This window comes from Corvus moneduloides, chromosome 4 (assembly GCF_009650955.1).
Source record: "Corvus moneduloides isolate bCorMon1 chromosome 4, bCorMon1.pri, whole genome shotgun sequence".
NCBI lineage: Eukaryota > Metazoa > Chordata > Aves > Passeriformes > Corvidae > Corvus > Corvus moneduloides.
In genome coordinates this window covers 1,531,823-1,545,587 of record NC_045479.1, presented here as the reverse complement: position 1 = coordinate 1,545,587, position 13,765 = coordinate 1,531,823, and the positions used below count along the sequence as shown (strand labels likewise).

Genomic DNA, 13,765 nt, shown 5'->3' with positions numbered 1-13,765 from the left:
AAGAGAGCAAAGAAAAATGACTACTGAATGTTAAAAAACCAAAACAAAGAAAACAAAATAGTTATCTTACATACTTCAGATACTGCTGCAGCAATAAATGGGCAATAATTCTCTCCAGCTCCTCTCGAGGGTGCTTGGGTGGAGTAACTTCAGGCACCCTGAATTTGGACACACCTTTCCCAGACCAGGCATCAATTAATTTCAGTGGGGTGAGCTTCTCACTCATGCTGTCAGCTTGCTCAATGATCTTGATTAGATCCCTGCAGTATCCTGTTACATCCATCTTCTCACAAGCTGCAAGTAAAAGTAAAGGAACTAAATAGAAAGTTCTTTGTAGTTATATATAGCTATTAATACATATCTTTGTGCTGTATAATAGCAATACTTTTTTTGTTTTGCTTTTATACTAACTTAACAAATAAAGTGGTAACTTTTCTTCTGTCAAATCAGGATATATGTATACTCACATATTTTTCTCCATTATTGAAACTCCCATCTGACAAACATTTATACTTGTATTTAATGTTACAAACCAGAAATTATTTCAAAGCATAAAATTTGCAATGTAGCTACTATGTTACTCTAGAACTGGATTCCTTTTCCTCACCCACAGTGTTTATTATGAAAAGATTAGAGAGCACAGAAGAGGTGAAGACTGTGAGACATTTCTTCTCTCAAGACAGATATGGACAAAATGAGACAGACATAAAAAGCAATAATTACATTATAATAATTAGCTTCATGATCAATAACAATTCTGAGCACCAACTCATCAACGTAGTACATAATGATCAGATCATGGCACAGAATTACCTCAACTGACTGACACTAAGGATTAAGTACTGTAAAACAAGTACTACTGCTAAGTTTCCTTAGAGCTTGCTTAAGTATCAAAAGGCCCTAGAGGTGAAGAAGTAAACAGGATATATTTCAACTTCATTTCATCACAGGGCTCCTGCAAGCCTTGGGGACAAGCCAGCTCCATACTCTTCCCAAACTCTGATCCCAGAGTACATTTCAGCTAAGCCCCATTTCTAATTAGGAGATAACAAGACATTGTTACTTGCAAGATTTTGCAAAAGACTTTTATTATACAATAAAACTGTATAATGAAAAAAAGTTAAATTTTGGTTTGTCTGCTTTACACTCCAGAAACATGGGGGGAAATAAAGTCGTTATGAGAACAGCTTTGAATACAGAATTGTTCCTAAGTTTTTTCAAGTGTTGATCACTGTATTATCCAAATGCTTTTTGCAACAGATATGTGTTATGAGGAGACAGTATTTTCCACATATTACAAGAATTCACCTAGTTGGTCCTCAGTAAGATTTAAGGTGATTTTGTGCAACCTTTAGAGATGCCCAAGACCAACTTTCTCTCAGCTCTTTCAGAGCTTTCTTGCTTTCCATGGGGTTTCCCATGTTCAAGTCACAGCACTCACTTTTTAAGTGCAACAACAGATGCTTTGTTCATCTTCTGAGTCTTTCAGCTTTCTGAAATCACAAGCAAAACCTTGAATTAGAGTGCTCAGTTGTTCTGCACACCTGTCATGTGCAGTCCTGACACAGGAACATCTCATGAGCGTGCAGCCCTAAAATCCTCAGGGATTTTTCCAGGCAAGTTGTGAGAGGCCGTGCAAACTGTACCTTCCTCAGAGCCTGAGTGTGACAGTATGACATGCAGGGGCTCCTTCTCAATAAAGCTTTCACACCCAAAAAAATCCTGAAACAAAACCTGACACAACCAGAATCCTTTTAAAACAGGTAAGCCAATCTCCCCCTTGCCCCAGCTTTTCTTTTGGGAACAGGTGAACAGCTGAGCCTGAAAAATACCAAAGTGTCCAACCTCAGGCAAAAAGCCAAACAAGGAAGTATCCTGCTAAACACCCTGAATTTGGCAACAGCAGGCCACCAAAAACTGATGTCCATAACAAATCTGCACCTTGAAAACAGTCAGTAATACAAGCACAGATCTCAAAATTTGCTTATAGTTTTTCTACACAAGGTGTTTCTTTAAATCAACTTTTCCTATGTTCTCTGTCCTTTACCTACCATTCTCTCTACAGCAGTTATCACACATTCTGTTGCAGTTTGCAGAATCCCACACTTCATCAAAGTGGTGGGCTATGAGCACCCGGCGACACCTAAAGAGCAGAGAGCAGAGGGAGGCTATAGAACACAAGTGAATTTATAACACCTCTGTTATACGTCATGAAAATGGCAAAAAAGGTCCCTAGGGACAGCTCAGATCTCAAAACAAGCATGAAGAATTATCACAGGAAAAATCAGAGAACAAATACTGCAACACCAGTATTCCCTATCAGCTGTGCCAATAGGAATAATGATTTAACACTGGTGTAGGAACAGTTTGGTTGAAGCGGAAAAGTATAATCTGCAATTTCAAGAGAATGAAAAATGGTAAGAATATGAACTCATTGTTACACTGAGACCACCAAAGGCTTTACTGGATGCACCAGTTGTCCACAGCACAGGTATACCCGTTTTCCATGAAGTATTCCAGACAGCTCAGTGGAGCAGGTGAAGCATTAAACACTCTAGCTTAGAGTCAAAACCAAAGCATTCCAGTATTTCCTCCGACTGAAATCCAAACAGTGTTTGTTGACAGGTATTTCACCTCAACATAACCACTTCCAGAATTGAATCCTGAAGCTGGCAAGCCCATTCCTGTTTTTGTGGGTAGTTTTGTTTGGTGATGGGTTCATTTTGGTTTTGTTTCCTGTTTTTTCTTTTGTTTTGGCTTTTTTTTTTTTTTTAAATGCCCTCTAAAAACCCCAACAAAGTTGGCCTATTTAAAAACTAAGCAACCAAGCCACCACAGTAACTTACTTGTTCATATTTTGGCAATAAGATACCATATCATACAGCTTCTCTTGGCCAACATTTTCCATCACTACCATTGAGCTGATTCTGAATATATCTCCGAACCCGTAATACAAAATGCAGTCAGCTTTTTGGTCATCTCTACCTGCAATGCATTAAAATGAACAGAAAATTAAAACCTCAACCAATTGCCCCTCAAGTTCCTTGAAAAGCTTTTCTCCACATAGACTCAAATCTGCCTTTAAAAAAGTACTGAAACAAACAAGATCAAGAAAACCATAACACCACAAAATGTTTTTTGGGGGGGGAGGGGGAGATTGGCCAGAACAGGCATTTAGTGCTGCTGAACATTGATCAATTCTTAAAATTCCCTGCTCCAGACTCCCCATCCTACTTGTATTTCTGAAATTCATACAGTGATTAAACACCATCTAGAGACAATCTGAGCAAATCATACATCCCAGTCACTATACAAAATAAAAAAATGAAAAATTGTATGTCAAATCCATGTCATCTTATTCTGGTAAGCCACAGACGTGATAAAAATCAAGTAATTAAAAAAATGCAGAGTGGAGGTCTAGGTACCCAGACATTCTTTGTTATACTGCAGTAGAGGCCAGGTCATGAATGCAGTTTATATTTACAGCCTCTTTACAGAGGCAGTGTCATTTTACCCTTTGAAAACTATCTCAAAGCCAGGAGACTTTGCACAAATGCCTGGAAAACTGAAGGACAGTTTTACTGGTTTAATGGATGTAAATGGCAACTTCACAAAAGCCACTTCCTAGAATACCTGCACGTCCACTCTCTTGGTAGTAGTTTTCCATGGACTTGCTCATAGAGTGATGGATTACAAACCTCACATCAGGTTTATCAATTCCCATGCCAAAAGCAACTGTTGCCACTACAACCTGGAAAAAAGAAAAAGATTAAGAAATCATCAAGGTACCAAACCACAATTTGTTTAAATGAGACGTAAGTACATGAACAGTATTTACTTAACCTGGATTTGATTTGTTGCCCATCCTTTATGAACTTTGGTTTTATATTTAGCATCCATGTTTGCATGGTAAGTCCCTGCCTTGATTCCCAGTTTCTGCAAACTCACAGTAACTTGCTCAGAATCCTTCTGAGAAAAACAGTACACAATTCCTGCACAAAAGTGAAAGAGGTCTTGTAATGCCTTAAAAAGGCCAAACAATCCCCAATACTTAAAAAACAATTGTGAAAGTTTTATTAGCTTATAAAAGAAATAATTTAAAAACACTATACAGTCTTTGAGCTTGTTTAGTCCATGGTATTGGTATTCATGAAGGAAACTTCAATTATCAGCTTGGACCTGATGGCTAAAGAGGAAATACAGGTGCCAATCCATAGAATCATGGAAGTATCCTATTAATGCTCAAGGAGGACAATGCTTATTAAAGCTACTATAAAGAGGTGCTGCTATTCCTTATGACATCTATGGCATCTCACCTGAGGTTTCAGTTAAATCTGCTTTTTGTCATTAGCCAGGCTGGGCTAAATCAGGGATTATACACAAAGCCATGTGATTTGTGATCATCTTAGCACAGTTTGTGCTCAGGGAGCTGCTCCTCACAGCCACAGAGCTCCAAGCAGAGACAGGGACAGACTGCTGCTCCAGAAACCTGGGTTCTGCTGCCTTGGAAAGATGTCTCTCCTCTTTATTTCCACTATGTAATTTATTGATTACACAAGTCCAACCTTTACAGTTCTGCTTTTATCTACAATTAACCCCATAACACCCATTCTGGGCACTGAGTAACAGATGACCCTTATGATCAAATATGAAAAAACATGTTAAAGATAACAAGTATCCTGACACATAGATACTAAATAATGTGTGATTTAAGAACACAGAGACAACCTTTTCTGAGCTTTGCTTTTCCAATCTTAAAACTTCCTATTATTCTTACCTATGTAAACATTGTTCTACAGACATCAACATTCCAGTTCAATACTTCAGAAGATACGAGTAAGCAGTAAAGACATTTAAACACCAATGAACGAAGAGAGAAATTATTCAAGGTATGGATCTTATAAATTTAATTTATTCTAATGCTGGATGTTTAATGTATGGTAAAGGCAGAATTTCTCTACATGCTTCAAGATCACTTGAAAACATCCCAATATCCTTGTAATGCTGAAGGTTATGAAAAATAACATGTGTCTTTTTGACACTTTTTACCTGACAGTCCTTTGTATCTTCCATTAATGGTCTTAACTATGTCCTCAATGAAATCTTCGTTATTTGAAGGCTTATGCCGAACCTCAAAAATATATTATGCACAAGTCAGAGTTCAAGTAGGCAAACAGTCTGCCAAAAACCTTTTTTCACTTTTTCCAGTATAATAAACACAACTCTTCTGCCATTTAAAAAAAATTACTATATTCTCTTTATGAACAATCAGATTACAACTCAAAAGTCCACAGAAAAATAAACCCCAAAACAAACCTGCAAGCTTTCCCCACAAAGAACAATAAACAAACCTGTGGCCAGAGTGAAAATACAGCACAACACAATAATTCACAACCTTTTTGCCATCATGGGACATATTTTCCAACAGGTTGAAGCAGTCTGAACCTGCCGCCTGCCTCTCTCCTTCCCAGAGACAGCACAACAGCACTGCAGCCAAAAAAACAGGTAACAAGACCTACCTCATAGTAAAGGTTGGGTCGGTTGAAGGAAGCAGTAAAGGTAATGCACTTCTGAACATGCAAAATGTTCTGAGCATCCTTTAAAACGTGATTGGTAGCTGTTGCTGTCAATCCAATCAAGGGAGTATTGGGAAACTGTCTTTTCAAGATGCCAAGAGACTTGTAGTCTAAGCAAGAAAACAAAAAGGGGAAAGAAAAAGATTTTTCATACCACAAATTCAAACTTAAAAAGACATTCATGTAGATAGTATTTAATGGGGTAATACTGCAATAAATGTTATTACTGCTAAACTACTACAGAACTAGTTTACACATCCAAAGGAAGTAACAAGCAGATTGCACTTGTCAAAAGAGATGCCTTCTAATTGAATTTTAAAGAAGCAATCACAGAATCATTTGGGTTGGAAAACACCTTCAAGACCATCTCGTTCCAACCCCCCTGCCATGGGCAGGGACACCTTCCCTTCCACTACACCAGGTTGCTCACAGCCCCATCCAACCTGGCCTTGAACACCTCCAGGGATGAGGCATCCATAACTTCTCTGGGCAACTGTTCCCATGCCTCACCACCTCACAGAAAAGGATTTCTTCCTAATATCCAGTCTAAATGTACTCTCAGTTTGAAGCTATTCCCCCTTGGCCTGTCACTCCAGGCTCTTCTAAAAAGTCCCTCCCCAGTTTTCTCTTAGGCACCCTCCAGGTACTGTAAGGCTGCAATTATCAGCCACAATTCAGACGGCAAAAATATATGGAAATATAAATTTTTAAAAAGTTAGAAAAATATGTGTGGCACTGTATTAAACAACACTCAGGTTATTTTGCAGGTGTGTTTTTACGGCTTTTGAGTAAACTGAACTTTTCTAATAAACAAGCAATGTGGAATTTGGATACATAGCTCAGACTGTAATAATAAAAGATGTTAAAGGCTCAGTAGTGACAATCACCTGCTGCCTTAGAACAGAAATGCAGCCAGAGGTACATATCCAAATTCCACACTGCCTGTTGAACTAGCCTGGCTCTTGGCTCAGGCGCCACTTTCTAGCAAAACCGCTAAGAGTGACTTTACAATTAATATTGCTTCAAATCAGGTTTTCTTTCAAAGACAAAGAAACAGTAACCAACAATATTCTATAATCTCCAAGAGAGGAAAAAGACTGAAGCACACCTTCTTTTCCTGTAAGCAAAGGACATTTGTTTCCACTTGCTTTAGAGATGATTAAAATATGCCTCATGAATTTACAATATGCTCTACCTCTTTCACCGTAGGTGCCAGGGAGTAGTGTACAGAATGACACTTTCATGTAGCAGTAGATTAAAGGTAACTATTGTCCATATTAAAGATGCCAGCTAAAACCTTTGATTTTATAAAGCTCCAATTAAAGTAAGCTGAATAAGGCGTTTTTCAGAATACTGACAGCAAAATCTATGTTGAAATCATCACTGGTAGGGACTTAGCTCCTGGACAATTTGCAAATTAAAGTCCTTGAGCTAACACAGGTACTTGTCACACATTAAGAATTTACTTAACACATGAAGAAAGCAGCTGGCCTTATTTCAGGCCCAAGTCATTATGCACTGATGCCTGAAGAACCATGCAAAAGGCATTTGTGAGGAGCATACCAGGCCTGAAGTCATGGCCCCACTGACTGCAGCAATGCACCTCATCCACAGCGATGCGAGCCAGGCACCCAGCCTGATAAGCCTTCTCCAGCTTGGACATGAACATTTTGCTCTTTGCAATCTTCTCAGGGGTCACATAAATGAGCTTCAGTTTTGAATTCCTGTTCAGCATTTCTGTGTGGACCCACTTCACATGTTCCTGTTCAAAACAAAACGAGAGAGCAGGGGGTAACAAACTGGGACAACACACTGAGGTTGCCTAGTGCTAAGGTTCTTAAGAGGTGATTAGCAATTCATAAGGTGTAATTAACAGAGACTGATAAACTGTTCCACGGTATTGACCACTACAAGCCTTTGTAGAAGATCACGATATATAAAATGGTCATTTTAATACTTAGAAAATCTGTGATGGAACTTTGAAGCAGCAAAATGTTGAATATGTGTCTTTGCTCCATCGTGTGGTATCAATATTTTCCCAATAAACTATGATGTACCAAACATGCCTGTGATACTGCAAGTGTAAAATAACTCCTTGCACACAACAGTGGTTTTTATTACTGAGTTTTCAGAGTGCTCTGCATCAAAACAGGCTTCAAGTTTGGCACAAGCACATTTGACTTATCGAATCCAGTGTCACATGCAAGTTAATGATCACGGCCTCCTGCTAGTCAGGAAATAACTATAAAAGAAGCAATTGTCTAGTAAGAGACTGGGAAATAAGTTGCTTCTTGGCCTCTGGATCAAACAGCTCACCACCCTATAGTAAGAGAGAAATAATTATATGTAAAAGCCTGCACTGCTCAACATGGTAGTAGTGGACAAAAATCACCTACTTCAAGTCTAGAAACTGAGTAAAAATGTACAACACACACCAGCCAAAGGTACTTCACATCCTCTAAATAGCTCCAAGAAATCTATTTATTCCACAGAAGGTGTTGGTTCCCATGTGTTGTTGTCAGTAAAACATGAACACAAGATACTTAACCACCTTGCCCATATCACGGCACCCTCCTGGCTGTTGATAGATACTGTTGATAGAACAGCATTAGCTGATAAATCTCTCATCCATTCAACATTCACAAGTAACTACACAGAGGGGAGACACCAGCACATACACCACAAAACACGTGAAGTTAAACATACCTTGCTGCTTGAGGCATTTAATAAAGCTGCAGAAATACCAAGCTGTTCCAAAACCATGAGCTGATCTTCCATGAGAGATATCAAAGGACATATCACCAGTGTGAAACCTGTAACAACCAATCGTTGTGCAAACTGAGCAGTTCAGATGTCACAAATCTCCTCTAATTCTTTTCACTGATGTGTCAGCCCTGCTCTGAAGACACTTCCAGATGTAAGCTTAAGCTTCATACACAGCAGCAGATTCCTCTCCTAGATAGCTGGCACGTGAGTGCCAGATCCCATAGGGATAATTCTTATTAAAGGCCCATGGCATGCACCTCCCCACAGGGTCTAGACCACAAACAACTGAGCTGCAACAGACAGAGTATAAAGATATACAAAACAAAACAAGTTGGATATCTGTGTCATGAGGTGCTGATTTACCATAGAACTAAGCAGTGACAGGTAGTGGTAAATTTGGCCTTTGTAAACAAGTAAACTTCCAGTGCAATTGAATGAGTTACTAAAAAAACCTAACAAAACCAAATCAACCAAACAAAAACCACACCAAATAATGTTCATTCTCCAAATAACTATAAAAGGGAGAAAATAAATCTAATTCTTTATATTATGTCCTTTTTTTTCCCCCTTCCATACCATCAGAACAGACAGCTGGTAACTGGTAACAAAGGCTCTTTCCACCACCCGTAGGCATGACAAGAAATATATCCTTTCCTGCCATTGCAGCATTTACTGTTTCAAGTTGCAGGGATCTAAACTTCTGGAGTTTAAATTTGCTCTGCAGTGCAGTCTTTATCTTCTCATACCATGGAAAATCTGTTAAGGGAAAAAACCAACTCAACAAACACATTTCATAAGCAAATTAAAATGTAAGAAGGAGGAGTAATTTACATATTCAATAACTAAATCTGGCAGCAACACAATTTTAGATCTGGAAAAGTGTTTAAAGATTCAATAATGGCACAGAAAAAGCTCCACACAACCTGAGTCTGGATACACCATTTTCTAGGGTGGACCTTTGAAAACTCAAATTGTAAACACAATCCACCTCCAGACCAAAGCTCTCATTGCACATGGATGTGAACTAATGTGAAATACTCAAAACAGATGAACTTCAGAGTGCTAATGATCATGTTAACTCATTAGTCCAAAATTAACTAGAAATTAGAAACCCCCCTGAAAATAAATAAAACCAGACACTGAGCCCTACAAGAGTTACTCAAATGCTTCCCTCATACAAATGCAGCAATTACAAATAGTATAATTGAGTAGGGATACAAATTTATTCCATCAGTAATAAGCATTTGTAAAAACAACAAAAAAAAAAGGAGGCGGAAAAGTTGTTTAATCTTCCCCAAAATCACCACCCCAACATGCTTATAATAGGTTTTTCTTTTCTTCGATAAAGAGCTAAAGACTGCATTTTTTAAAGATGAAATACTGTAAAAACTTAAATTATGCTTCCTGATGCATCTTTTTGGTACTATTAAAATTAAAATGCAGAAAAACCGTGGGAGCTCCGGGTTACACCACATGCAATGCAAGAATTAACTCTGGGGCCTGAGGTGACATTGCAAAGAAATTTACAAAGAGCACAGTCAAAATCCAAGGCTCTCTGAAACCAAGAAAAGCCTCCCACTAACTTCCATGAGCTTTCTACTGGGAACAAATTTAGCTGCTGCTCTTGTTCAACACATACACAGCATCTGATTGCAAAGATACTAATTTTCAAAGCACAGGAAGACAGAATTAGGCATAAAACTACACAAACCAAGTGATTTTTTCAATAGCATAATTTGCAATGATAAAGTATCAGTATTCTTACATTTGCATAATACTCCTCAAACACATAGATAAATATGGATTCAACTACAACATTAATTTCATTTTTTAAAAAGACAAAAAAGCTTATATATACAATAGATATAGGCATTTCCAAATTGAAAATTAAATTAAAATGGAGAAAAAAAAAATATCTGAGTAAAATTTGGCAAGGCATAACATGGCCAAGAACCACCAACTATCCAGGACTTCAGTTAATGTTTAACTTGAAAGACAGCAGCCCTCGCACCACCACGAGGCACTAATTCTACCACAATAATGTATTCTAGGTTATTTTTGGCAGTCGGCATCCATCTAATTCGCATTAATTTGGTAAGACAATGAGGCTACATAACCCATCACAAATGCCACCAATGTCCTACCCACTCAAGCAAGAGGAAACACAAAACCAGCAAGAAACAACTCTAAGTGCAAAATTGTCAGTTTCAAATCCTGACAAAATCCAGAGCAATTTGTTTTACTACACAAACAAGGATAAGTATTGCAATATAATTTAAGTATTTAGTATACAAGTATTGTAATAAAAATTTACTCTGGGATTCTAAGAGCAAATCAAATCATGACTTTGCAACAAGCAAAGAATTAAAGTAGTTATAACAGGCCATTCTGACAGAACAGATAATTCTGCCCAGAACAACTCAAGATTAGTGTTTAGGAATATCCAGTGAGACAAGTACAAACATTACCCCATTACCTTGGCATGTCAGCCAGCTGATGAAAATTGAATAGGACAATACCATTATCCAAACAAAACTCTGTATAAAGTGCAATTTCCTCTACTGAATTAGATCACCTTTCTGCTAAAATATTATAATTTGAATCTGCAAACCTTTTTTGTTCCATTCCTCAGCTGAGGTTTCAGTGTCTTTACTTCCACCTGCCTCCAAGTCTCCTGAGGACTGTTTTATCAGATTCTTTACTCTCATCTTCTTTTGAAGGAGTTCCTGCTGCTTATCCACAAGCTCCTGTATCTGCATCTCCACTGCTTGCAGCTCATTCTCAATGGACACCAGCACCTCCTCTAGCACTGCAAGGAAAAGCAAGAAGGCGGCACAATAGAGACTAGTCATGTGCTGATGCCAGTTTTAATTATATTAATTGTACTCCAATCCCAACGTAAGCATAACACAAACAAGTTGTTAATAGAAAGCATTTATTTACATGTGAGAAGCAACATTAACCTCAGCAAGTCAAATTCTTCTGGAGCTGAAAACAGGGCCATTAGCAAAAAGCTAATGTTTCATGCACCAAGATCTCCCTCCTGCACAGAACAAGAGGATCTGATGAACAACAAGGTTTGGATATAGCAGAAAATGCTTTTACAAACACAAGCCATCGTTCACGTGAAAAAAATGAAGGAAACACTCCTCAAAAGCTTAGGTTACACACGTGAATCTTTGGCAGGAATTTGCCTCTTTCCATCCCAATAGGCATGTGTGTGAATTGCAGATTGTGTTCTAGAAGCCAATCCCCAGAGTTTAAAAGAATAATTAACACATACGCCTGCATGCCAAGCATGTATCACTATTTCAGAGCCAGGTCAGAAAAGCATAAGAAGAAATTACTTCCTCCCCCACACCCAGAAAACCCAAGAGATTTTGGTCCAACCAGAGCAGATATGGTAATATGGTTATGGAAACAAAAATGTGTGATATGGAAAAAATATCCTCATTTCAAGTGGCACAAAATGGTGACAAGTTGTCTTCCTAAATGCCCACTGCTACTCAGCAGAAAAGAGTTACAAATATCTTAAAATACGAAGCACATTTTCAAAATATTGAAAACCAAGTAATTTCCTTGACAAACTTGATTTTCATCATACAATAGCTTGGGTTGGAAGGGACCTTAAAGCTCATCTTGTTCCAACCCCTCTGCCACTAGAACAGGTTGCCCAGAGCCCCATCCAAACTGGCCTTGAACACTTCCAGGGATGGGGCATTTTGGGTTAGTTTTACCTAAGAAATAAAAAGTTTTCCAGTAAAAGAATTTTTTTCCTTCAAATCTTAAGTATAATAGCACAGACCTCACAAACTCTTTTCTACATACCATAAATTCATATAAATAACAATAAGTAACATCAGGTGATTGTGTCTGTTAAACAACAGCAAAATGAACATATGGAATATTAATTGTGGATTACCTGCAACAGCTGTCATCTTTAGAGATTAAAGAATGTTATCCTTAGGAGATCTTATTTAACCAAGCAACTGTCACTAAAAAGAAAATGAAATAAATATATCTTAAAATATATTTTATAAGGCAACCTTCTCAACTTAGAACAAATTTACTGCAGGAGATTCTTCATTACCAGAGCTGTTAATTTAACAGTTTAAGAACCGGTTAATTTAATTTGCTTATGTAAAGAAGCTCCACTAGATGACAACTGCTTTCTCCCTTCTGCAAAATGGATGAACACAAACTCACAACCAATTCCACAACCCACCAGGCTTCTAAATGAATCCAAGTGAATTTTGACCAAGTCATAAATTTCCTGCAAGAAGAATGCTCTAACGTAGACCAGTCACTCACCAAGTGTCCATTATCTTTTTTGATCTCTTCAAAGACCATTTTACAGAAGTCTGAACACATTATGTTGTGCCCCTTAGAAAGGGAGCCACCATAAGACCTAGAGGACCTGTTAGGAGGAAGTGAAAATGTGGTTTGGTTCAGAGAAGGGGGATTGATTTTGAATAGATCATCAGTGAAATGAACATAGAATTCTATTTATTGGCTCATTTTTTGAACAACAATCTTCGTCATATTATATGTTAACAATACCAAACTCAAGAAACTTGATGTTTTCTCTCTGTTATTGAATTTTGAACTATTTATTACATAGATAGAAGCAGAGTCTAATGGAAGGTGAAAGGGAATAAATTCAGCAGATCCTCACTATCAGCTGATTCCACCATAACAAAGATCTTCCCCGCTCCTATAAATGGAGAAGAAAATATATATTAAAAATGATGTGTGAATAAAACGCTTCAGCATCACCCAGGGCCAGATCCAGACGCCTCTTAATCCCCTCCAGGGATGGTGACTCCACCACATCCCTGGGCAACCTACTCCAGTGTGGGAATATTCATACGCATATAGTGTGACTATTATATGGAACACATACACGAAGATACATAGTGAACATATACATTGGAATATCCTCCGCACTCCTCACCCACACGCCAGCCGCGGGCACGGTGCTTTTCAGGCCGGAAGCACCTACTCGGTAGGGCTGCAGGGCGGGGATAGATGGACGGACGGACGGAGGCTGCGGACGGCAGGCAAGGAAGCCCCTGCTCGGCGATGCAGGATGGAGCAAGGGAAGGAGACTGCTGGGGGAGGCAAAGAAGCACCTGCTCAGGGAGTGCAGGGAAGGGAGGCACTTCCTCGGTGGATGCAGGGCGGAGCGGGACAGATGAAGGGATAGAGACTACCAGGGCCAGGCAGGGGACGCCACCGCGCCTCGCTACTGTGTCCTCCCGTGCGGCGGGCTCAGGCCTGGCTCGGACTGATAGCTCCCACAGCTACCCCAAGGGTTAGTACCAGCCGCGCTCCCGCGCCTTTTATCCCTTATCCCTCACCCTCACCCGCCCCGCGCCCCCGCTCCCACCTGTGCCGCGCGCGCCGGCCCCGCCCCTTCCGCC

At 39.0% G+C, this 13,765-nt stretch overlaps 1 protein-coding gene across 10 annotated transcripts in view; it reads right to left on the bottom strand.

The window, feature by feature from the left end:
* RECQL (RecQ like helicase) overlaps nt 1–13,765 on the bottom strand; it is a 24,552-nt gene extending 10,787 nt beyond the window's left edge. For 3 of the 10 annotated variants that reach the window (XR_004239641.1, XR_004239640.1, XM_032106187.1), the window contains exons 1-13: nt 12,654–13,699; nt 12,265–12,337; nt 10,954–11,151; nt 8,919–9,098; nt 8,283–8,389; nt 7,140–7,338; nt 5,520–5,686; nt 5,050–5,131; nt 3,844–3,992; nt 3,634–3,751; nt 2,847–2,985; nt 2,052–2,143; nt 75–294 (exon numbers count right to left, since the gene is read on the bottom strand). Coding sequence is in view for 8 of the 10 variants with exons in the window: in XM_032106187.1 (XP_031962078.1) it covers nt 75–294; nt 2,052–2,143; nt 2,847–2,985; nt 3,634–3,751; nt 3,844–3,992; nt 5,050–5,131; nt 5,520–5,686; nt 7,140–7,338; nt 8,283–8,389; nt 8,919–9,098; nt 10,954–11,151; nt 12,265–12,280 (1,667 nt within the window). In the remaining 2 variants the exon portion in view is untranslated. Of the gene's footprint in view, nt 1–74; nt 295–2,051; nt 2,144–2,846; nt 2,986–3,633; nt 3,752–3,843; nt 3,993–5,049; nt 5,132–5,519; nt 5,687–7,139; nt 7,339–8,282; nt 8,390–8,918; nt 9,099–10,953; nt 11,152–12,264; nt 12,338–12,567; nt 13,700–13,731 lie in introns of those variants that run through there. The other 7 variants (XM_032106189.1, XM_032106192.1, XM_032106193.1 and 4 more) reach the window with 7 other exon arrangements.